At 49.7% G+C, this 25203-nt stretch overlaps 1 protein-coding gene across 1 annotated transcript; it reads left to right on the forward strand.

The window, feature by feature from the left end:
• The first annotated feature begins 1112 nt into the window (after window positions 1-1112).
• LOC101612745 (long-chain-fatty-acid--CoA ligase ACSBG2) lies at window positions 1113-24432 on the forward strand. The gene is made up of 13 exons (XM_004654737.3): window positions 1113-1242; window positions 1732-1958; window positions 6517-6605; window positions 6954-7074; window positions 14974-15054; window positions 15313-15462; window positions 15543-15749; window positions 17417-17598; window positions 17692-17925; window positions 19375-19592; window positions 19708-19847; window positions 23411-23657; window positions 24341-24432. The coding sequence occupies exons 1-13, from the start codon at window positions 1113-1115 to the stop codon at window positions 24430-24432; spliced, it is 2118 nt and encodes a 705-aa protein (XP_004654794.2).
• The last annotated feature ends 771 nt before the right edge of the window (window positions 24433-25203 follow it).

Here is a 25203-nt window from a genome sequence, read left to right on the forward strand (position 1 = left end):
TTGTCGTAGTGGGCTAGGTTTTGAATTATTTTCCTCTCTGGGATTCTTATTGAGCAACTTGCCCTCATATGGAAGGTGCAGTTAGCACTTCCAGTGCAGACCTATTTACCTGGCTTTGGGGCAGTTATTGCTCCAGTGTAAGGTGTCTCTGTTACCTGTTGGGGTGGTTTCCGGTCTCACCTATGCTGAGTGTCCACCTGGTTTCCTCTTTGTGGGACTGTGGCCTCGGGCTAGGCTGGTTAGTTCAGTAGATCTGCCCTTCAGATCAGCTATGCCCAATGCTTTGTGGGGAGAGGTGGCTCGGATCCCTTGGTGTCCCGAGCTCTCCAGTGGTCCCCAGTGCTGGCAGCTGGGTGAGGAGAGACTGGGGAGAGTGCCTGAAGTTGTTCCAGGTCTGCTTGGCTGCATTTGCTGTCCTTTCCTTCTGGTTGTTCTGATTTTTCTTTTTTATTATTTTTTTTGTTTATTTGCTTATTTGAGAGCGACAGACAGACAGAGACAGAGACACGAGAGAAAAAGAGAATGGGTGAACCAGGGCCTCCGCTGCAAACAAACTCCAGATGCATGCACCCCCTTGTGCATCTGGCTTACGTGGGTCCTGGGGAATCAAACCTGGGTCCTTTGGCTTTGCAGGCAAATGCCTTAACCACTAAGCCATCCCTCCAGGCCCCCCCTTTTTTTTGACTTTCAAAGCTGATGTGAGTGGGGAGTCCCCTAGCTCTTAGTTCCTCTCATGCTGGCTCAGGCAGGGCCAGGCAAGTAGCTCTTCCCCGAGGATCATGAGACCATGGTTGTAGTTGATTCTGGCTGATTATGTCCTTTCTTTCTTTTCTTTTAGAAGTAGGGTCTTGCTGTAAGCCAGGCTGACTTGGAATTCACTATGTAGTCTTAGGGTGGCATCAAACTCACAGGGATCCTCCTATCTCTGCCTCTGGGATTAAAGGCGTTTGCCACCACCCCATTTCTCTCTTGAGGCCCATCTCCCTGCTCCCTCTTCCTAGAACTTCCGATTCTGCCTGGGCAACAACCAGGTGTCTCACCAGGTAGTCATCCTGCGCCTTCCTGCTGGACACGCTGGCCCTCCCCACCTGTAACCTGGCGTGTATGACAGGATGCTTGGCTCCAGGGCACAGAATGCCTCTCGAGGCAGCAAGCCGGGAGCCAAAAACGTTCTGAACCCCATCACGAAGGGAAGGATAAAGAAGCCTCCAGCAGAAGGTGCCCGTCATGCGGTGAAGAAAAGTGAAGGCAGGAGCTCGAGGGGCCCAGGGAAGGGTGACAGGGACAAGGGTTGCTCAGTCCATATCAGAATCCCTGGGGTCCTCCCTGTCCCTTTCTGCCTGGGAGAGGGAAGAAGTGGGACATTGGACTTTGACCTGCATCATGTGGGGGGAAGGCAGAAAGTGCTACCTTCCTCAAAGAGGTCTGGGGACAGTGGATCTATAGCTGTGTTCTGCTGGCTAAGGTTCCCTCCAAACTCCTCTCTCGGCTTCCCAATACCTTGCTTCTCTCTGCCCCTATCAGTGCCCCCCACCCATGGATCTGAGACCCGCTCTCTCCATGATGGTACTGTGGAGCTGCGACCTGCCTATCCTTGTTCCCTGTCCACCTGTGGATGGTGACCTCTCTGGCCCCGCCTGCCCCCTGCCCTGTCCACCGGGAAGTGACCTCTGACACACCTGCCGCCTAGTCCTGTGCACATGGCAGGTGACCTTCACCCCCACTCCACAGACACTGGCTACTGGACGACCAAAATGGACGGCGAAGTGCAGCTGCGGCTGCAAAACAACTCTCAAGAGAATGAAGCGCCTTGCACGGTGCACGACATGATCATGGACACGGCCACCAAGTTCACCCACTACACCGCGCTCGGCTCCAAGTACAAGAAAGGCTGGCACCTGCTCAGCTACATCGAGTACTACGAGCTGTGCCGCCGGGCCGCCAAGGCCTTCCTCAAGGTAGGGAGCCGCGCATGCGCGGCGGGGGGCGGGGGGCGGGGGGCGGGGGAGCCACCTTCCGCCTTCAGCGCCTGCGCGGCTCTCCTTCGCGCCAGGCTCGCGTGCTGGTTCCCAGAGCCCAGCTGGCCTGGGTTTGAATCCCACCCTGCTGCTAGCAGTATGTCCTTAACTTTTTATTGACAGCTCAAATAGCTATAGACAATAAATCATGAAAATTCCCCTTCTTTCCCCACCTCCCCCCTCACAACTCCACTCTCCATCATATCCCCTCCCTCCCTCAGTCTCTCTCTTATTTTGATGTCATCATCGTTTCCTCCTACTATGAAGGTCAGATGTAGGAAATCTTGGGCACTGCGAGGTCCTGGATATATCCAGGCCATTTTGTGTCTGGAAGAGTGCACTATAAGCAGTCCTACCCTTCCTTTGGCTCTTATATTCTTTCTGCCACCTCTTCTGCAGTGAATCCTGAGCCTTGGAAGGTGAGATAGAGATGTCTCATGGCTGAACACTCCTCTCTCACTTCTTCTCAGCACTGTGGTGACTTTTAAGTCATCCCAGTGGTCACTGCCATCTGAAAAGAGAAGCTTCTCTAAACAAGAGTGACAGTAGCATTAATACATGGGTATGAACATTTTAAAAAATGCTTATGCTTACAGGGCAGTTTGGTGGGTAAACAGCAGGTGTTACTCCCTCAGGGCTCATGACCTCCCCAGCCATAGACTTTTGACTAGGTTTTCAATACCAGCCATATATTCCCTCCTGTACAGTGAGCCTCCAGTTCAGTTAGAAAGCAATTGATTTTCCCCATAGCAGACATGCCACTGGCTCATTTGGCCTGGCTGGCCAAAGTTAAGGCTTGCAGTATCCACTGCTGTTTACCACCATTGATGACCTCTAGCCCATAGAACCATGCTGCATGCAGCATAACTTTTTCCAGCTTTCTGACAGCTGGTGCACAGGGAGGAGATTTTCAGCTCAGCTCCAGCTTGATTTCTCAGTGACCTGCAGCCCAGGCATGTGGAATCTTCAGCAATAGGATCTTACCATGTAGTTCTGGTGGGAAAACAAGAGCCCTAGCAATGGCCTGTAATGTTTGGGGGTCATCAGGGACCTCCCTGGCCAACCACTCAGCAGTGTGTTCTTTAAAAAAAATTTTTTTGCCGGGCGTGGTGGCGCACGCCTTTAATCCCAGCACTAGGGAGGCAGAGGTAGGAGGATCACCATGAGTTCAAGGCCACCCTGAGACTACAGAGTTAATTCCAGGTCAGCCTGGACCAGAGTGAGACCCTACCTCGAAAAACCAAAAAAAAAAAAAAAAAAAAAAAATTTTGTTTATTTTTATTTGAGAGAGAAAGAGGAAGAGAGGGAGGGAGGGAGAGAGAGAGAGAAAGAGAGAGAGAATGGATGCACCAGGGCCTCCAGCCATTGCAAATGAACTCCAGGTGCCTGCACCACCTTGTGCATCTGGCTTACATGGATCCTGGGAAATTGAGCCTCAAATCGGGGTCCTTAGGCTTCACAGGCAAGTGCTTAACCACTAAGCCATCTCTCCGGCTGCCAGCAGTGTGTTCTTATGTAAGTTTCTGGGCCACTCTGTGCCTTAGTTTTCCCATATGTAAAAATAATTCTGCACATAAAATATACGTAATGTATAAATATATGTTTAAAATATAGTTATATATAATATTCTATGTATTAAACATACATAAACTGTTTTACATATGTTTTATATTTTACTTTTTAAAAATTTTTTTGAAAGAGAGAGAATGAGCATACCAGGACCTCTAGTCACTGCAAACAAAGTCCAGAAGCATGCACCACCTTGTGCATATGGCTTACATAGGTCCTGGGGAATCCAACCTGGGTCCGTAGGCCTCACAGGCAAGCACCTTAACTGCTAATTCATTTCTACAGCCCCATTTTAAGCACCTATATGTGTAGGTGTACACATATAGAAGACATCTACCATATGTTTTACTTATATGACGTATGGTTTAGATATATTTTCAATATATGTATGTAATATTTAGGGTATATCTAATCTGTAGATATGTATAAATATTTTAAACCTTTATATGTCCTATGAATTACATGTATAGAATATAGTTTGTTTTACATGTATGTTAATATATGCATATAATATTTAAAATATATCTAATATGTACAGTGTGTAAATATGTAAAACTTCATGCCTTGCATATGACATATATCTGTGTTGTATATTACACACATACACACATATATATATTTATACATATATATATGTAATATTTAAACATGGGCTGTAGATACAGCTCAGTAGTTGAAGGCACGTGCTTGGCTGGATTTGATTCCCCAATACCCACATAAAACCATTTGCACAAAGTGGCACACATGTCTGCAGTTTGTTTTTTTTTTTGTTTTTTTGTTTTTTTGTTTTGTTTTGTTTTTTTTTTGTTTTTTGTTTTTTTGAGGTAGAGTCTCACTCTAGCTCAGATGTCTGCAGTTTGTTTGCAGGGGCAGGAGGCCCTGGTGTGCCCATTCTATATCTCTCATTCTGTTTCTCTCTCAAATAATTTTAAAAATGTAATATTTAAACATGTCCAAGCCAGGTGTGGAGGCACATGCCTTTAGTCCCAGCGCTCAGAAAGCTGAGGTAGTAGTGCTGTGACTAGGATTACTGAGTAGGTTCCAGGTAAGCCTGGGCTAGAGTGACACCCTAATTTAAAAAACAAAAACAGGCTGGAGAGATGGCTTAGCAGTTAAGGTGCTTGTTTGCTAAGACAAAGGACCCAGGTTCAATTCCCCAGGACCCATGTTAGCCAGTTGCACTAGGTGGCACATATGTCTAGAGTTTGTTAGCAGTGGCTGGAGGCCCTGGCACGTCTATTCTCTCTCAATCTCTCTCTCTCTCCCTCTCTCTGTCAACTAAATAAGATAATTCTTTTTTTGGTTTTTTATTTTATTTAATTTTTATTAACATTTTCCATGATTATAAAAAAATATCCCATGGTAATACCCTCCTTCCCCCAACACACTTTCCCCTTTGAAATTCCATTCTCCATCATATTACCTCCCCATCTCAATCATTGTACTATAAAATAATTCTTAATAATTGTTTAAAAGAACAAGAAAAACATGTCCAGTGTGTGAATATTATGTATGTGGCTTATGTGTCATACACGTGTAAATACATGTGTTGCATACAGCTCCATGTTGCTGGGATGGACATGCAAACCAGACGCAGTTTATGGGAGAAAGGGTTGATTTCAGGCTTATAGGTCGGGGGAAGCTCCTCCACTGGTGGCAGCGCTGGCTCCCATTCATATCCACGCAGCAGCACCAGCAGCAGCACACACACCGCCCACCAGAGATCAGAATGTCTCTGCATATTTTGGGCTGGAATTTAGATCTGCCCTTAGTGGTGGGCACCCTGTAGCAGGAGTCTGCTTGCTAGGGGCTGATGCTGCAAACTCAATTTTTTTTTTGTTTTTGTTTTATGAGATAGGGTTTCACCCTAGCACAGGCTGACCTAGAATTCATTATGCACTGTCACTGTGGCCTCAACTCTCAGCGATCCTTGTACCTCGGCCTCTGGAGTGCTGGGATTAAAGATTAAAGGGATGTGACACCTTGCCCTCAGCCAAACTCAAATTTATTATTATTATTTTTTTTATGAACTCGAGTGAGAGCAAGAGACAGAGAGAGAGGAAGAGAGAATTGGCCTGCCAGGGCCTCTAGCCACTGTAACTGAATGCCAGACATGTGCACCATCTTGTGCGCATGTGTGACCTTGTGCTGCTGGTTTACGTGGGTTCTGGGGCGTCAAACCTGGGTCCTTAGGCTTTGCAAGCAAGTGCCTTAACCTTTAAGCCATTTCTCCAGCCCCCAAACTCAGTTTTAATAAAACATCTGAGTTTATAGGGCCATACATTCAAACTACCACAGCATATAATATTTAAAATATAATATGCAGATATGTGTGAATAAATAAAAACTTTGTTGTATTTATGTCATGTTTATTCAATAGTTTATGTGTCATAAATAAGTGATCATATGCACATTTAAAATATATCTAATATATTTACATATTAATTTGTACATTTGCATTTTATATTAAGCTTAATAAAAAGCACGTGTGCATATGGAAGACTGTGGACTGTAGCTCATAGGTTGGCCGCAGGCCTGGATGGACTCACACAGGACAGGACTCTGGGCCCAGCTCCTGGGGCAGAGGACATGGCCTGTGCAGACCCTGGGGCAGGATGAGCCTGGGGAAGGAGGAGCCAGTGTGTCTACAGAGGGAGGAGGGAGAAGGTGGCAGGACCTGGTAGCTGGTGGAGGACGTGGGCTCTGCCCCCCAAAAGGTGGGAGCTCTGGAGGGTTCATGACGCCCCCTGGCGGTAAGTGGAGGACAGATGTGAGTGGTGTGGATGCTGAGGGTGGAGGGACTGAGGGACTCAAGCTGAAAGATGTCGCGAGGCAAGGCAGTGTGGCTGGAAGGTTGGCTGCGGGGCAGGGTCTCTGCAGTAGAGGCCTGGGCTCCCTGGCTCCAGCTTCCAGGTCCCCCTCCCCCTAGGTGGGCCTGGAGCGCTTCCACGTGGTCGGCATCATGGGCTTCAATTCCGAAGAGTGGGCCATCGCTAACATCGGAGCCATCATGGCGGGGTAAGGTCACCTGCTCCCTCCCCAGGGCCGCCCCACCTGGAGCCAGAGGGTTCTGGAAGGTTCTGGAATAGAGTCCCCAGGGTGGGAGCTGACCCTGCTCTGGTAAGTGCTTCCTCAAGGACCCGTCTCCTAGCCTGCTCATGTCACCCCATCCTCTCCCCAGCGAACTCACACACACCCTGGGAAGCCCAACCGGTATGACCCACTTCTTTTGATTCCCCAGCACCAAGCCCTCCAGTACTCACCAGAGCACAGGGGACCCCTCAAACGGGATATGGGGGCTCCAAAGATCCCCACAACCCCCTGAAGCATGCATTGAGCAGGGTGTCAACTGGATTCTGCTTCCAGAGGCATTACCGTGGGAATCCTGACCACCACCTCTTCCAAAGCCTGCCAGGTTCTAGCAGAGAACTTGGAGATGGACGTCTTCGTGGTGGACAATGACAGACAGCTACAGAAACTCATCCAGGTCAGTGACACCAGCACAGGAACCGAGGTGCTTGGGGCTGGGGATCTAAACTGGGTCAGTTCTGCTCCCCTGGGTGAGCAGACACAAGATGCCACACAAGCGTGAGGACCTGAGTTCAATTCCCAGAACCTATATAAAGGCTGGGTGTGGTGGTGGGTGTCAAATCCCAGCACTGAGAAGCAGGCCATTGGGGGAATCTCTGGTACTCACTGGACCATCTGTCAGACAAAAAACAGGAGACTCCAGGTTCAGTGAGGCTTTTTGTCAGGGAAATAAGGAAAACGAGCCACAGAGCAGGGTACCCAGCATGCTCCTTTGGCCTCTGCACGTGTGCATGGGTGTGTGTCTATGAGTATGGGGGACAGGCTTATGTCCCCCTGTAAAGCAGAGTCCATCCCCTTCAGCCAGCTCCAAAGTCAACCTCCTGATGCCCAGGTGGTGCCAGCGGCAGGCCCCATTATCCTCCGAGGTGGTGTAATTTCTGAGGATGGCTGTTCCTTTATAATAGGGAGGCCTGGCATCTGAGCAGAACCAGCAGTCACCAGTGAGTTCAGGCCTAGTGTTATTTATCACTTGATAGGTGGCCCGGAGTAAGTCCCAAGGTCCAGATTGGGGCTGGGGCTCCTGACTTGGGGCAGGACTCCTGGATGGGATGTAATTCACCCAAGGCTTATTTGTTAGGTTGGGCCTTTCATTAGGCACGACCTCCTGCTCCTGTGGTGACATTTTAACGTGTGGCAGGACCGGATTGGGGCCTAGTGGTACTTCAGGCCCAAGATTTCCATGTGAGGGCCTTTCCAGCGTGGCTCGAGAGTCTTGTGATTGTGTCTCTTAATCCGTTTTTAACAAGTGACTGTGTTACCTGAGATATGAAGGCAGGTCCTTATCAGATCCCAACAATGAAGGAAGTCCATACCTGAAGATAATTTCTTCAAGAAGCCTCTTAGCCACTATGGTGGCAGTCTCTTTCTTGGTGGGGAATGCCTCCACCCAGCCTGAAAAGGTGTCTATAAGAACTAAAAGGTACTGGGCTGGAGAGATGGCTTAGTGGTTAAGCGCTTGCCTGTGAAGCCTAAGGACCCCGGTTGGAGGCTCGATTCCCCAGAACCCATGTTAGCCAGATGCACAAGGGGGCACACGTGTCTGGAGCTCGTTTGCAGTGGCTGGAGGCCCTGGTGTGCCCATTCTCTCTCTCTCCCTCTGCCTCTTTCTCTCTCTGTCACATAAATAAATAAATAAAAAGAACTAAAAGGTACTGGGCTGGAGAGATGGCTTAGTGGTTAGGCACTTGCCTGTGAAGCCTAAGGACCCCGGTTAGAGGCTGGATTCCCCAGGACCCACGTCAGCCAGATGCACAAGGTGGCACGTGAGTCTGGAATTTGTTTAAAAATGAAAAAGAAAAAGAAAAAGAAAAAAAAGAACTAAAAGGTACTTGTATCCATATAAACCCGGTTTAACTTCAGTGTAATCTATTTCCCAGTTTGTGCCTGGTCTGTCCATGTAGCTGGTTTCTTGGGGCCTTTTGTCCTATAGTCAAGGGATTTACTGCCTTACAGGTAGGGCAGTGGGAAATGATCTCCTTCACTAAGGGCCCTAGGTGAAAATTTTTGTAGTTAACATTTCTCAGCAACTCCTTAAGTTTTCTAAGACACAGATGGATATTTTGATGAGTCTGATGAATGAGCTGTTTATGAAGCCATACTTCTTTTCAAAAGAGCCCTTGGCATTTGGTTAGGTCCTCCTTATCTTTCGAGCTGTAATGGGAGGGGGTCAGAGGGAGCCCTGGTGGAACCATAGCCACCAAGGCTGTGGCTGTGGGGTCTAATGCAGCCTCTTTTGTGTCCTTATCAGCCAGTCTGTTTCTTTTGCTCTTTTATCTTCCCCTTTTTGATGGCCTGGGCAATAGACGGTGGCTATCTTGAGGGGCAGCCATATCACCTCTAATAGGGGTAGGGTTTCATCTTTATTTTTGCTGGTTTTTCCTTCCACTGAGAGCAGCCCCCTTTCCTTATAGATGAGCCCATGGACATGAGCCATAGCAAAGGCATACTGGCTGGCTGTGAAGATGTTTGCAATCTTGTCTTTGGCCTTTTTTTTTTTTTGGAGGTAGGGTCTCACTCTAGCTCAGGCTGACCTGGAATTCACTATGTAGTCTCAGGGTGGCCTGGAACTCATGGCAATCCTCCTCTGCCTCCCAAGTGCTGGGATTAAAGGCATGCACCACCACACCCGGTTATGTCTTTGGCCATTTTAAGGGCCTGAGTCAGGGCAATTACTTTGGCCCTCTGGGCAGACGTCCCAGGTGGTAGGGCAGAGGCCCATATCACAGAGGCAAGTGTTAGTACCGCAGCGCCCGCATACCCGACTCCATCTTACATGAAACTGCTCCCGTCTGTGAAGTAGTTCACCTCTGCATTTGGCCAGGGAATGTCTGTCAGGACCGGCCTCACGTTTTGGACTTGCTTCAACACTATTGAGCAGTCATGTATAAAGTCCTGGTCTGGGTCCAGCAGTAAAGTGGCCGGATTGAGGGCTGAGGTAGGGTGGTATCAGATGTAGGGCGAGTTCAGAAGCAGAGACTGGTAATGCACCAGTCGGTTATTAGAGATCCATTGATCTGGGGGATTCTTGAGAATCCCTTCAATGGCATGTGGGGCAATTATGATCAGTTCCTGTCCCATAGTAATCTTATCTGCGTCCTTAATCAGCGATGCAGTGGCCACCACGATGTGCAGGCAAGCTGGCCATCCTTGCGCTACTGGGTCCAGCTTTTTGGACAGACAAGCTACTGGTCTTTTTCAAGGGCCTAGAGTTTGAGTCAGCACCCTGTTAGCTATGTCTTTGTCCTCATCCACATACAGGTAGAAAGGCCTGTAGATGTTTGGTAGGGCCAGTGCTGGGACTTTAAGGAGGGAGTGCCTCCTTGAGTCAGTGGGAGGCTCTGACCATCTCTGGAGTCCAGTCCAAAACATTCTCCTGCCCCATAGAGAGGCCTCTATGTGGCCTCATAGGCTTAGCAATTTCTGTGAATCTTGGCACCCAGAGTCTACAGAACCCTGCTGAGCCCAAGAACTCATGAACTTGTCTTTGAGTTTTGGGTGTGGGGATAGTGAGGATCATTTTTTTCCAGGCCTGAGACAGCAAACGTTGGCCCCCCCTTGAGTATGTACCCTAGGTATGTTACTTTCCTTTGGCAGAGCTGTGCCTTTTTTGCAGACACTTGATATCCCATCTGGTCCAATTCTCTGAGCAAGGCACCAGTCACCAAACAACAGGTTTCTTCGTTTGGGGCACTTATAAGGAGGTCAACATACTGTAGGAGGGTTATTTGGGGGTGTGCCTGCCAGTACTCACCCAGGTCTTCATGGAGTGCCTTGTCAAAGATGGTGGTGAGTTCTTAAACCCTTGTGGTAGCTTAGTCCAGGTCAACTGTCCTTTGAAGCCATGCTCCGGGTCACTCCATTTAAAGGTGAACAAGGTTTGGTTAGCTGGAGCCAGTGACAAGCTGAAGAATGTGTCTTTAAGATCCAATACCACATAGACATCATGCTCAGGTGGCAAGCTGCTCAGCAGGGTGTATGGGTTGGGTACTGTGGGGTGAATGTCTTCTACTCTTTTATTAACTTCCCTTAAGTTCTGTACAGATCGGTAGTCATTGGAATGGGATTTTCTTACAGGCAGAAGTGGGTGTTCTAGGCAGACTGGCAAGGAACTAATATCCCTTGTTCCCAGAGTCGGTTTATGTGAGGTGTTACCCCCACTTGCTTCCCAAGACATGGAACACTGATGGACTTGGTCCAGACTAGCATCAGCTTTTAGTTGTACCAAAATTGGAACCCGATGTTTAGCTAGCCCCATCTGATTTCTTTTTGCCCATACTCCTGGAATTTCCTCCCATAATTTTTCCAAGTACGGTTCCTTGTTGGCAGTTGGAGGGGGCAGGGCATAGAGTTTGTATTCTTCCTCTAGAAACACAGTCAGAACGTGTATGGGGCCATTTTCGTTAAAGACCTGTACTCCCTTGGGGCTAAAATGGATTTGTGCCCCCATCTTGGTCTGGAGGTCTTATCTAGGAGTGGGTATGGGCACCCAGGGATGAACATAACTGAATGGGTTACCCATCCCATTCCAAAGTCCACCTTTCTTCAGGTAGTCCATGGATATTGGTTAGTTCCAGTGGCCCCCTGGACCCATATTTTCTTGTTAGACAAGGGCCCCATAGGTTGTTTTAGAATGGAGTGTTGTGCCCCTGTATCAACTAGGAACTCTACCAGTTTCCCCTCCACCTTTAGGGTTACCCAGGGCTCATGGAGGGGATGTGAGTCCTGATACCCTCAGTCACTCAGTTCTATCTCCAAAACTTTTGGTCCTTTCTCCCTCTGCTTTTTGGGGCAGTCATTCTTCCAGTGTCCTATTTCTTTGCAGTAAGCACACTGGTTTTTTTGGAGACAGGATCATCCCTCCTTTTTTTGAGGGGTTTATTTGTCTTTCCCCCTTCCATAGGTTATATCTTTAATTGTCAGGAACCAGATCTTTCTCTCCCTGTAGCCACCAGTAGTATTCTGGTGAGTCCTTTTGTTTGTCTATCTTTTGGAGTCTTCCTATTGCTGTATTGCTGTATTGCTCCCTTTTCTGCTATGGGTACGAGCTCTGCCATTTGCTTACCCATGAATTCATCCAGTCATTGGAGCTTTCTGAGGATGTATGGCACCACCCAGTTGACAAAAGCCATGTTCACAGCAGACTGATTTTCCTTTGCTTCAGAGTCAAGGGGTAAGTCCAGTAGACCTCCAACAGTCACTCTAGGAAGGCCCCTGGGCTTTCCTCCTTACCTTGTATGACCTGGACTATCTTAGACAAATTTGTAGGCCTTCTGGCGGCCTCCCAGAGAGCATCCACTAGAATCTAGTGGTAGATCTTCAGTCTCTCCTTACCTGCAGGCTCGTTAGGGCCCCAGTTCAGGCATTCCAAGGGAAAAGCCATGTCAATGTCAGTCTGAACTGCTGTGGGCTGGCCATTTGGCCATGGAACCAACTATTAGGCTGCAGATAGCACCTGTTCTCTTTCCTCAGTCGTGAAGAGCACCTACAAAAGCTGTTGGCAATCATCCCACATGGGTTGGTGGGTAATCATTACAGAGTCTAAGTCTAGCAGGGCAGAGGGTTTCTCTGAGAACTTGGGATTCTATATTTTTCAGTTATATAGGTCACTAGTAGCAAAAGGGATGTGGGCCATATACTGTTGGCCCTCTTGATACGGGGGGCCAGTTGCTCATAAAGGCAGCACAATCATAGTGGAGTCTGCCTGTCTTGCAGTCCAGGTCCACGCGTGGGGAGGACTCATCATATTCCCTCTGTCCTCCCCTGGGCCTGGATCGGCAGCAACTACCTACAGTATGGATTCTGGTGCGGGGATAGGTACATAGGGAGGTGGGTAGAGGTCCTCCTTGGGAACAGAGGGGTTCAGGACTGCCAGCTTGTGCGGTCCTTCAAAGGCCCCAACTCCTTAACTGAAAGGATCATTGGGGTAGGTGGCAAAAAGGGTCTCAGCGAAGAGGGGGTGCTCTCCAGCAGATATTGCCAAGCAGTGATTATGGGACCTGGTCAGGATGCCCAGGATTCCCATACACAATACCTGTAACTTGGTAAATGGTGGGAAAATGGAAGGTGCCTCCCTCTGGCCATCCCACATTGAAAGTCAGCCATTCATTCCTGCAAAAGATGGTTAGTTTTCCCAGCTATACTGTTAAACCCAGATTGTTCTCCAGGCATTGGAAATTCTTGAAGTGTGACTGGACTAGATCCAGTGGGGTGGAACTCACCACCTGTCCCATGGTGTCTCTCAAGAAAGTAGAAAAGGACGAACAAGACACAAACACACAAATGCAGAAAAAAATCTCCCAGGGAGTGAAAAAGAAACCAATACAATGCTGACAGCAGCCTATCCCATAAATGGCTCTGCCAGATGGGTGTGACCCATCAGCATTTATCAAAACAAGATTCAGACTGGAGCTCTCTGGCTCCAACAGATGGGGGTCCAGAGCATCCTCGGAACCCCCTGGCCTGGTGGTAATAATTGGTGCATCTGCCTGACCTTCGGGCCTCAGATTGTGTCCAGACACCCGATCTACTGGAAAAACAAGGAACAGAGCAGAACAAAGACACACAGTACAGAGGGGCACCCCAACTCAGCGATTGGTGGAGAACAAATTGCTCCCCTAGAAATGCTCCACTACTGAGTCTGGGGCGTCTTCAGTGATCCCAGGATGAGCCCCCAAATGTAAGGGTCTGAGAATTGCTGAAGAAAGACCCTGGACTCAAAATAGTATGTAAAAGCAAAGAGTGTTTATACTGCAGAATCAGCCAGCATGTGGGGGTCAACCATTCATACAAAATGGCGACTCTAAGAGGCACAGCTAAGGGAATTTTAGGAGGGGTAGGTCATCTTCTAATCTGATTGGCTAAGCAAGTAACAGTTACATTTGTACACCTTTGATTGGCTATGGCCCAGATTTTACCATTCTTGGACATGTTTAAACTTTGAAGGAACTCAGCTCTGGAGCCCACTATCTTGGGGAAGTCCTTTTTGGTCATAGTCCAGAGGTATAGCAGGAACTGACTCAGGCCCCTGGGCAGCTATCTTCCCTGGCCACATGTCAGGGGCGCTGTTGATTAACAGCCCTTTGTTCGTGTTTTTTCCCAGAAGTCTTGCCTGCCTCTCTGGGAACCAGAAACTTAGGCCTAGCTGTAAACTGGAGCAAATTTGATCCTCAGTGTGTGCTTGCACATGCACATGTCCTCACACACATATGCACCCACACATGCAGACACACATAGGCACAGACACACATGTGGGGCTGGGAGGATGTCTCAGCAAATAAAGCTGCTTGCTTATGTCATATACAGGCATGCATACGCACACACATGAAAAAATTAATGGTGGGCTGATAACAGTGAGAATCCATATGCATGCATGGAATGCCTATTGTTTACCAAAGTGCCACTCTGCATCATAGAGACAAAAGTGCTCCCAGGCCCATTGTCCAGTTGAGCCCACCAAGGATCTCCAGATGAAACTGTCCTCTCCAAATGCGGTCACAAAGCAGAGGCAGAGCTGAGATGTGCATCTGTCTGCTGTACAACATGCTGCCACAACCTACTCTAAAGAAAAATTGGCAAACAATGTACTATTGGGGCATTTCATGGGTCTGGGGTGTATGTGATGTATGTCTTAGCCATTTTTTGACAAGACGGTAGTGGCCTTAAGTACATTGTCCATGTTATGAAACCATAGCCTCTCCTTCATTCCAGAACATTCCATCATCCCAAAGGGCAGACCTCATTTCCATGAGCACTTAATCCACACCCCCCCCTCCTTGCCCCTGGCAAGAATGAATCCATTTCCTGTTTCCGTAACTTCGCCTGTTCTGGACTTTGTGTATGGTGTTCATGCAGGCGCGTATGTGTGTGGACAGGTGGGCGTGTGCAGGGTTCACACACAGTTTCATCCACTTCTGGAGGCCAGAAGTCTATGTCATTTGGGTGTCTTCCTCACTCACTCTCTCCACTTTTATTCTTTGAGATAGGGTCTCGCTGAGCCTGGAGCTCACCAGCTAGGCTAGACTGGCTGGCCAATGAGCTCAGGGAATCCTCCTCCCCCTCACTACCACTGGGATGACAGACGTACATTGTCATACCTGGCTTTTCTGTGGGTGCTAGAGATGGAACTCAGGTCCTCTTGCTTGTGTGGCAAGTGCCTGCCCCACTAAGTCATCTCCTCAGTTCTGTTCTGGGCTTTATGTCTAAATGGAGTCATAGTGGATTTCCTGTTGGGGAGTGCAGAGTCTGGGGTTGTTGGACTCCCCACCTTTCCCTGGGCTGATCCAGCACTGTCCTTCAGATCCAGGGTTACCTGAAGCATCTCAAAGCCATCATACAGTACAAGGAGGAGATCCAAGAGATGCGGCCGAATCTCTACTCTGTAGGTGTCAGCAGGGGGTGTGGGGGATGGGACGGCCATAGTCCCTAAGGGACTAAGGGCCAAGCCCAGCACAGGCAACCCTCAAGGGATGCTGGCGAGTGTGTCCTGATTCTGGCTCATATCACTGAGCAGCATGTCCTTGGGGCTCATCTGTGTTGGCGCACATATTACAATGGCTTTCTCTTTTCATGGCTGAGTAATATTCCCATGTGGCTGATGAGGGCCTCTGGGGTCTTTCCCTGGGCTGCCTCTCTGCAGTGGAAAGAATTCCTGGACCTTGCAGATGACATCACAGATGAAAGGCTGGACCAGGTCATTGACTCCCAGAAACCCAACCAGTGCTGTACTTTAATGTTCAACATAGAGGCCTCAGGAATCCCAAAAGTCATGATGCTCAGCCACGACAATGTGAGCCCCCTCCCGAGGGGGCTGCCTGGCTTTTACTTCAAGGGAACTGAGAACAGAGTCAATGCCTCCATGCCTTTCAGATCACATGGACCACAGCAGCCATTGTCCAGAGCCTGAGCTACAAGTATCCCCCTGAGGGACAGGAGGTCATCGTGAGCTACCTGCCACTTAACCACATGGGGCCCCAGATCTTTGACATATGGGTGACGATCTATGTGGCTGGGACTCTCTACTTTCCCCCGTCAGATGTGGGGAAGACCAGTGGGATAATGCAAGCCCCTGGCACAGTGAGTGTTGAAGGGGAGAGATGGGAGCTTAAGAGAAGGGAGGGCTTGGTCAAGGATGGGAGTCTGCCAAGCATTGCCCTGGTCATGTGGTCTTGGCTATGATGGAGATGGAACAGATACGTCATAGGGAACGGGAGGCACATGCCTCACCCATCAGGATGACAACATGACTAGAGGAAGCTACAGTGTCCCTGGCTGTATGGGTGGATGGCCACACACAGTGGGGTCCATCTACACAGTGAAATATTGTATAGCCATGAGAAGGAAGAGTCACCACAGGTGACTCTGGAGGATATGAGGCTCAGTAACATGAACCACAGAAACGACACATGGCAGGATTACACTGCCAGGGGTCCCTGGCCTCCTCAGATCCACACACAACAGGATCACACTGCCAGGGGTCCCTGGACTCCTCAGATCCACACACAACAGGATCACACTGCCAGGGGTCCCTGGCCTCCTCAGATCCACACACAACAGGATCACACTGCCACGGGGTCCCTGGACTCCTCAGATCCACACACAACAGGATCACACTGCCAGGGGTCCCTGGCCTCCTCAGATCCACACACAACAGGATCACACTGCCAGGGGTCCCTGGCCTCCTCAGAATCACACACAGCAGGGTCCCACTGCCACGGGGTCCCTGGACTCCTCAGATCCAGAGACAGGAAGTGGGATGTTGGAGTTACTGTTGAATGGGGAAGAACTTCAGTGTGGACAGATGGAGAGTTCTGGAGAGATGTGGTGAAATGGTTGTGCCACCATACTAATGTGCCTAGAATTTGCAATGGAGGGGCATGACTCTGCAGTACAATGCTGGTCTAGCAAAGATGTGACCGGTGTTCCTCTGACATACCGAATGAGAGTGGGAACAAAACAAGGACCTGAATGTTGGAATGCCATATCCTCTGATAATATTCTCAAAAAGTCTGGCTGGCCTACACCCATGGTGCTGGACATAGAACCCACGTCCACTGTGTGTGAGGCCAGCACTCACCACTAGGCCACATGTCAGCCTCTTCTGTCATTTAAAAAAAATTTTTTTTCCAAGGCAGAGCCTCACTCTAGCCCAGGCTGACTTGGAACTCACTCTGTAGCCCAGGCTGGTCTCAAACTCACAGCAACCCTCCTACCTCAGTCTCCCAAGTGCTAAGATTAAAGGCATATGCCACCACACCCAGCTTTGGCTCTGGCATTTTATTTTTTAAAAAAAATGAATGAGGTAGGCATGGTGGTGCAGCTTGTCATCTGGCACTGGTGAGACTGAGCAGGAGGATTCTTCCATCCATCCTGGATTAATATGTTGGCTGGAGGTTTTGTGAGCTCTTTCCTGATGACGGGAATGACGGGCAGGATCCCATCTCTACTTGCTCTCTCACTCCCCACCCCTTCTGTACCTCCCTCTCTTCCAGTCAAGGTTAGGGTCAGGGTGGGCATGAGCCCCAGACGCCCTCAGTGTAGCTTCACACCCCACTATCCCCTGGCGCCTGCCACATTCCCGTGTGGGACTGCATCAGCCCAGGCCCTGCAGCTCTGATTAGTGTCCCCAGCCTCATCCTGAACCCCCAGCCTGTGTCCCTGGCTCAGGCCGAGGGTATCCCACATGACCTGGAATGCATGAGAGGAGCCAAACATGCCCCAGCGTCCCATCGCATCACACTCAGGGTTTTCTGATGGACATGCTGCGAGAGGTGCAGCCCACAACGTTCTATGGCATCCCCTGGGTGTGGGACCACATGCTGGACAACCTGAAGGCCAGCCATCTGGACTCCACCGCCTTCCGGAGGAAGGTTCACAAGTGGGCCATGCAGCTGGGCCTGAAAGCCAACAAGAAGCGCATGCTGGGGTGAGGCGGCATCCCCCGGCAGGGCAGGGCCAGGGCTGGTGGACCCCTCCCCAGCCAGTGGGCCAGACAGGCCTCGTGGATCTCTTCCTCAAGGCTGACACATCTTCCACTCTGCTTCGGTATGGCCAAGATGCTGACCTTCGACCCTGCCAGGAAGTTTCTGGGCCTGAGTAAATGTGAGCAGTTCTTCAACATGGGCCAGGGCCTACCGGCCTCCATCCTGGACTTCTTCCTCAGCCTGGACATCACCATCTTCGAGGTCTATGGCCTAACCCAGTGCACAGGGATCCATTGTCTGTCCAGCCAGCAGGCCTTCCGGCTGCTCAGGTCAGTGTGGAGGATAGACAGCTGGAAGATGGCCCATGAGCTTCTGTCCTCACCCAGGGCCACTATAGGCTGTCCCTGTGGCGCAACTAGAATGCCCCCCAGATTTGTATCTTTGATGGGCCTAAAATTTTGGGATGGAACCCAGGATGCCCCAAATACTAAGTAAGCAAGGGCTCACCTCCCAACATGGCGGCCAGCCTCCCTCAGAACGTCCACTCAGGAGTCAGTGAGGCGGGGCTCTGAGGATGGGGCAGGCTGTGCCCGGCACTCCTTCCTACGCCTGAGCCTTTAATGTGTCTGGGTATTTTCTCTCTCTCTCTCTCTGTGTGTGTGTGTGTGTGTGTGTGATGTGCATATACACATGCATGCACCCTTGTGGAGCCCTATACGCTTGGTCTGCAGAGGCCAGAGTGGACTATTGTGTGAACCACTCCATTTCCTGGTCTTGATTGATTGTTTGTTTAAAATATTTATATGTGTGTGTGTGTGTGTGTGTGTGTGTGTGTGAGAGAGAGAGAGAGAGAGAGAGGGAAAGAAATAGGCAGATAGAAAGAGAGAGAGAGAGAATAGGCATGTCAGGGCTTCTAGCCATGGCAAATGAACTCCAGACATATGCAACACCTTGTGCATCTGACTTATGTGGGTCCTGGGGAATTGAACCAGGTCCTTAGGCTTTGCAGGCAAGTGCCTTAACCACTAAACAATCTCTCCAACCCTTGTTTTTTTATTTTTTTATTTTATTTTTTGAGGTAGGGGCTTGCTCTAGCCCAGGCTGACCTAGAATTCACTATCTAGCCTCAGGCTAGTGATCCTCCTTCCTCAGCCTCCTGAGTGCTGGGATTAAAAGTGTCCAAAGATTGCAGAGATCCAAAGATTTTTTTGGGTTCGCTACTCTTCTGTGGGACTGGGGTTCCAGGCACACACACGGCCAGACCCAGCTGTATAAACATGGGATCTGGAGATTTGAACTCTCTCAGTCTCAGGCCCCCTCAGGCTTACACAGCAAGTGTACCTAACCACTGACCTGTCTCTCCAGTTCTTTGTGTTTTGTGAGGTAGGGTTTTGCTATGTAGCCCAGGCTGGCCTCAGACTTGTAGCAATTCTCCTGCCTTGGCCTTACAAGTAGTGGGATGACAGGCATGCATCCCCACTCTCAACCTTGGGCTTCTGTGGGCCCAAGATTGGAAGTGCATTCTGAGTGGTTAGTCAGGGTACCCTACCATCCTGACCTCAGCGGTTCAAGTGTATGATGGGAGCAGCTTGTGGCTGAGCCCTGGGCAGGCCGTGTGTGACGAGATGGCAGTCTTCCCACTGGACTTGAGCCTTGGCCCCACTACTTGCTTTGGTATGTAGTGCGTGTGTAGTGCTCTGACCTGGGTGTTGTGAAGGATGGGGGCCAGGCGGGAAGTGTGTCCCGCTGTGTCTAGAAATCCCCCTCGGTGTCCCCAGCTCTGGAAAAAGCCTCCCCAACACCCGCACAAATGTGGAGGAGGAAAACAAGGAAGGAATCGGGAATATCAGCATCTGGGGCCGGAATGTCTTCATGGGATACCTCCATGACAAGGAGAGCAGCTCCAAGATGATAGACAACCAGGGCTGGCTGCACACGGAAGACCTGGGCTTCTTAGACAATGACAACTTCCTGTACGTCGTGGGCACTAGCAAAGGTGAGCGAGACAGGCAGTCGTGGATGGTGCCGCAGCTTGTGCACCACCGCAGGCCTCTACCAGGGTCTTTCGACAGGGCTTTCTAGATACCAGTGTTTCTCTTTCACCCACGCAGATATCATCACGCTCAGCTCCGGGGAGACCGTCAACCCCTGCCCCATCGAGGAGCGGGTGAAGATACTTATCCCCATTGTGCGCTACGCCATGGTGGTGGGCCAGGGTGCCCCGTACCTGTGCATACTCCTCACCATCAAGGTGCCTGAGGGGTGCCGTGGTGGGGTAGACAGCGGGGACATGGGTTGGTTAGATGAGAAATTCTGCCCTCAGTCTTTTCACCCATGCATGACTTCCTCATTGTTGTGGCCAAATACGTGATGAAACAACTTAGAGGAGAAAGGATGTACTGAGCATAGGGCTCACAGGGCAGCCATCCCTCATGGTGGCAGGAGCAGGAGACAGCTCACCACACTGCCCACAGTCAGAAAGCAGAGTGATGAATGCTGGTGCCTGGTTCACATTCTTTCTTTTTTTATTAACAACTTCCATGATTATAAAAAATACCCCATGGTAATATACTCCCTCCCCCCACTTACCCCTTTGAAACTCCATCATATCCCCTCCCCATCTCAATTAGCCTTCTTTATTATTATTATTATTATTATTATTATTATCATTATCATTATTTTGGTTTTTCAAGGTAGGGTCTCACACTAGTCCAGGCTGACCTGGAATTCACTATGTAGTCTCAGGGTGGCCTCAAACTCACGGCCATCCTCCTACCTCTGTCTTCCGAGTGCTGGGATTAAAGGTGTGCACTACGACATCCGGCTTATTATGATTATAATTTTTTTCTTTTGGTTTTTCGAGGTAGGGTCTCACTCTAGCCCAGGCTGACCTGGAACTCACTATGTATTCTCAGGGTGTCCTTGAACTCATGGCAATCCTCCTACCTCTGCCTCCCAAGTGCTGGGATTAAAGGCATGCGCCACCACACCCAGCTCTATTTTTTTTAAGAGAGAGAAAGAGAAAGGAGAGAGAGAATGGCTGCACCAGGGCCTCTAGCTTAGCCATTGCAAATGAACTCCAGACATGTGTGCCTCCTTGTGCATCTTGCTTACATGAGTCCTGGGAAATCAAACCCAGATCCTTTGGCTTTGCAGGCAAATGGCTTAACCTCTAAGCCACCCCTCTAGCCCGTAACAATTATTTTTAATTTTAATTTCTTAAATTTATTTTTAGGGGCTGGAGAGTTGGCTTAGCGGTTAAGCACTTGCCTGTGAAGCCTAAGGACCATGGTTTGAGGCTCGATTCCCCAGGACCCACGTAAGCCAGATGCACAAGGTGGCGCATGCATCTGGAGTTTGTTTTCAGTGGCTGGAGGCCCTGGTGCACCCATTCTCTCTCTATCTGTGTTTTTCTCTCTGTATATGTTGCACTCAACTGAATACATAAAAATAAACCAAAAAACTAAATAAATTTATTTTTATTTGAGACAGAGAAAGATAGAAAGAGAGAGAAAGAGAATGGACACTCCAGGGCATCTAGCCACTGCAAACAAACTCCAGACTCCTGTTCCACCTTGTGCATCTGGCTTATGTGGGACCTGGAGAATTGAACCTGGGTCCTTAGGCTTCACAGGCAAGTTCCTTAATTGCTAAGCCATCTCTCCAACCTTTAATGATTAAAAAAATTATTTATTTGAGAGAGAGAGAGAGAGAGAGGGAGGGAGGGAGAGAATGGGTGTGCCAGGGCCTCTAGCCACTACAAACAAACTCCAAATGCATTTGCCACCATGTGCATCTATCCTATGTGGATACTAGGGAATTGAACCTTGGTCCTTAGACGTGGCTCAACTTTTCTTTTCTGTGTAGTCCTGGACTACAGCCCATGGGATGATTCCACAAACACTGAGGGCAGGTCTTCCTTAGTTATATCTTTCTATAAACACCATAGGGGCTGGGTGATGGCTCCATGAGTAAAGTTCTTGCCTCAGAAGTATGAGGACCTGAATTCAATCCCCAGCATCTACATAAAATGCCAGGTGTGTAGCTAAGCTGGTAGTGCACACATTTAATCCCAACCCCCCTGGGGGGCAGAGGTGGTAGGGTCACTGTGAGTTTGAGGTCAGCTTGGGACGACATAGTAAATTCCAGGTCAGCCTGGGCTAGAGTGAGACCATACCTCAAAAAACCCCAAAACAAAGTGCCAAGTGTGATGACACACTCCTGCAATCCCAGTACTTGAGGAGGTAGAGATAGAATTATCCCTGGGACTTGCTGGGTAGCTAATTGTGGGAGTTTGAATGTATGTCTCCCATAGACTTGGATGTCTTATTAAAGCTTGTCTCCAGCCCCCTGGCTAGAGGAGGGGTCACTGTAGACAGATCCTGGGGTCCAGCCCTAAGGCATGTTGGAGGCGGATCTGAATTCCAGCCACTCTGCCGAGGTCTGAGCTCTGCCTGGGCCCCTGCTGGTTGCTGTGGGTTGTGTGCTTGCTGCTTTTGGTGTGTGCTGGCTGTTTAGTGGTCTCTCTCTACTTGAATGTATGGAAACAGCTTCTGCCACTGATGGAACTTCCCCTCCTGGATCTGTAGCCTTGAAATGAATCCCTTCCTCCCCCAAACAATGCCTGATTTGGAGGTTCATCTCAGCAATGTGAAGCTGACTACAACACTAGTCTACCCCAACTGGTGAGCTCTAGTGAGAAACCCTGTCTCAAAAACTAAGGTATAGGGCTGGAGGGATGGCTTAGCGGTTAAAGCACTTGCCTGAAAAGCCAAAGGACCCAGGTTTGATTCCCCAGGACCCACATTAGCCAGATGCACAGAGGCACATGCGTCTGGAGTTTGTTTGCAGTGGCTGGAGGCCCTGGAGCACTCATTCTCTCTTTCTCCCTCTTTCTTTGTCAAATAAATAAAAATAAAAAAAAATATATTTTAAAAAAAGGTATTGCCCGCAGTGATGGCACACACCTTTAATCCCAGCACTCCAGAGGCAGAGGTAGGTGAATTGCCATGAGTTTGGATCCACCCTGAGACTACATAGTGAATTCCAAGTCAGCCTGGGCTAGAGCAAGAACCTACCTTGAAAAGCCAAAATAATGATGATGATGTATAGGCTGAGCATGGTGGCACATGTCTTTAACCCCAGCATTCAGGAGGCAGAGGTAGGCACTGTAAGTTCAAGGCCAGCCTGGAACTACAGAGTGAATTCCAGGTTGGTCAGACTAGAGTGAGGCCCTACCTTGAAAAAACAAACAAAACATTACAGAAGGACTGAAGAAGACAATGAAATTGACCTCTGGTCTCCACATGCACATGTACACACCCCAACACACATATATAAATACGCATACACACACCATACATATAAACGCAAAGAAACAAAGATATGGCCATCTGCAAGTGTGGACGTAAGCTGTTGGTACCTAGGGTGCTAAACATCTTGAATGTACTCTGGCTGTGGAGCAGGGAGACTCTGGGGCCCCCATAGCATCCTTCCCTAAAGCAGAGTCACGGAGCTTCTGCTTTGCAAGGCTTCCTGATGTCTGGGGTCAGTGGCCAGTTGATACAGGGGAACACCCCCCACTTCCTGCTGGAAGCCATGATCTCAAACAGCAGTGTGAATGAACCAGTGTCAGAGAAAAGTATGACCCACCCCTCACCCTCCCAAGTGAGGCTAGCTGGTCATGTTTGCCCCCAATGTCAGGACAGTTTGAGGGGGCCGGCCATCCTGGGGTTGCCATGGGAACAGCGTGGGATGGATACAGAAGGTGGTCTGCAGAACATCCTGACGCCGCCCCTCTGTTCCCCTCCACAGTGCCAAATCAATATGGACACAGGAGAACCTCGGGGCACACTGACCAGCGAGGCCACAGCTTTCTGTAGGACTCTCCACAGCTCGGCCACCAGGCTTGTCGATGTCCTGGATGGCCGTGACCATGTAATCACTGAGTTTATCAACAAGGCCATTGAGGCGGCTAACAGCGAGGTGTCCTCAGAGACAGAAAAGATAGTCAAGTGGATCATTCTGGACAACGACTTCTCTGTGAACAATGGGGAGCTGGGTGAGTGGTGGCGGGATGAGCCATGACTCGGACATGGGCACAGGAGGAGGTCCCAGCTGACACCTTTCTTCTTGCAAGCTCCGGGCTGAAGGCAGGTGTGGGCTTGTGGCCGATTCTATAGCAAAACACATGCCAACCAGCTGTAGTGGCTCACCTCTGTCATCCCAGCACTTGGGTTGAGGCAGGAGGATTGTAAGTTCAAGGCATCCTGAGCTACATCAGCTTCTGTCTCAAAAACATAACCTCCACATTTAAGTTCCACCTTGTGCATGCCATACAGAGATCCCTCACATCCTCTTCTGTCCCCAGACCTGACCCCTGGGTTTGTGGGGACAGAGCCTCCTGCCAACCGGACAGTGTTAAACTTCATCTTCAGAGAACAGCCTGAGTCTGTCTGTACCCTGGGCCCTTCTGTGCTGGTAGAGATGCCCCAGTCCTCTGGAAAGGGGGTCCCCAGCTGTGCTTTAACCATTGTACAGTGAAGGCTGCTGTGCCACAGGGGTGGCTGTGGGCCTCGTAGGGATGCTCTGTGACAGACTTCTGCCCCTAATTCTTTCTGCTGGCTGCCCTGACTTCCCCCCTTTTGTGCAGCCTTGATCGGGATCGGGAAGCTCCACACTGCTGCATGGGGTACTGTGGTGGGAGGGAATAGAGTGCCCACCTCTGGCTTGCTTCTGTCACAGGGGCCATGACGAGGATGAGGAGGACAGTTGTGGCAAAGATGTACCAGGAGGAAATTCAGAAGCTCTATGAGGAAAAGCAGAGTGTGCTTTAGACATGCACCCCGTCCTTGGTTCATGGGCCTGTGGAACCCCCTCCTTGTTCCTGCCACAAAGGGACTATTTCTACAGGAAGGGCTCCTGAGGGGGGCTGGAACTTTGACTTAAACTGCAAACGAATAATAAAATCTCCCCACTAAGAAAAGAAAAGATTCATTAAAGGGATTCACCCAGAAGTGATTCTACTCCCAGAGAATACTGGGCCATTTCTGGGGACACATGTGAGTTGTGAGTGGGGAGTCTGGTCATGGCGTGGGTGGAGAGTGGTGACACTACAAAGCACCCTACAGACCCAGGATGCCCTGCCAGGAGGCAAGCCAGCACCAGTGTCCACAGTGAAAACGTGGATTATGTGGGGAGACATCCTTGGCTCCTCCCACAAATCTGAAAAACTGTGGAGTAGACAGTGTCTCACATGGGACTTCATCATCTGGGGCCAACCTTCTCTGGCCCCCCAATTTGTGGGCCCTGTCCTTGGGTTTGAGCAGGACAAGTGGCCATGACATGCTCTGAGGGATTACTTGACCCAGGGAAGGAGAGTGCCTCCAAGGGTCCATGGCCATGTCTTGAGATGTGTTTGACTATCATGCTCCAGCCTCTCACTGTGGATCCCCCAGCCCTCACTGTGGGTTCTAAGCTGTCACTCTACCTCTGACCACGCCCCCAGCCCTCACTGTGGGTTCCAGGCTGTCACTCTACCTCTAACCACACCCCCAGCCCTCACTGTGGGTTCTAAGCTCTTTCTCCCACTGACCACGCCCCTAGCC

This window comes from Jaculus jaculus, chromosome 15 (genome assembly GCF_020740685.1).
Source record: "Jaculus jaculus isolate mJacJac1 chromosome 15, mJacJac1.mat.Y.cur, whole genome shotgun sequence".
NCBI classification, from domain to species: Eukaryota; Metazoa; Chordata; class Mammalia; order Rodentia; family Dipodidae; genus Jaculus; species Jaculus jaculus.

Bases quoted from the DNA above. Each gene is read 5' to 3' on its own strand.
- LOC101612745 (XM_004654737.3), top strand. From the start codon at position 1,113: ATGCTTGGCTCCAGGGCACAGAATGCCTCTCGAGGCAGCAAGCCGGGA. The intron at 15,055-15,312 runs GTAGGTGTCAGC...GCCTCTCTGCAG, and splicing joins TGCGGCCGAATCTCTACTCT to TGGAAAGAATTCCTGGACCT. The intron at 15,463-15,542 runs GTGAGCCCCCTC...CATGCCTTTCAG, and splicing joins TGATGCTCAGCCACGACAAT to ATCACATGGACCACAGCAGC.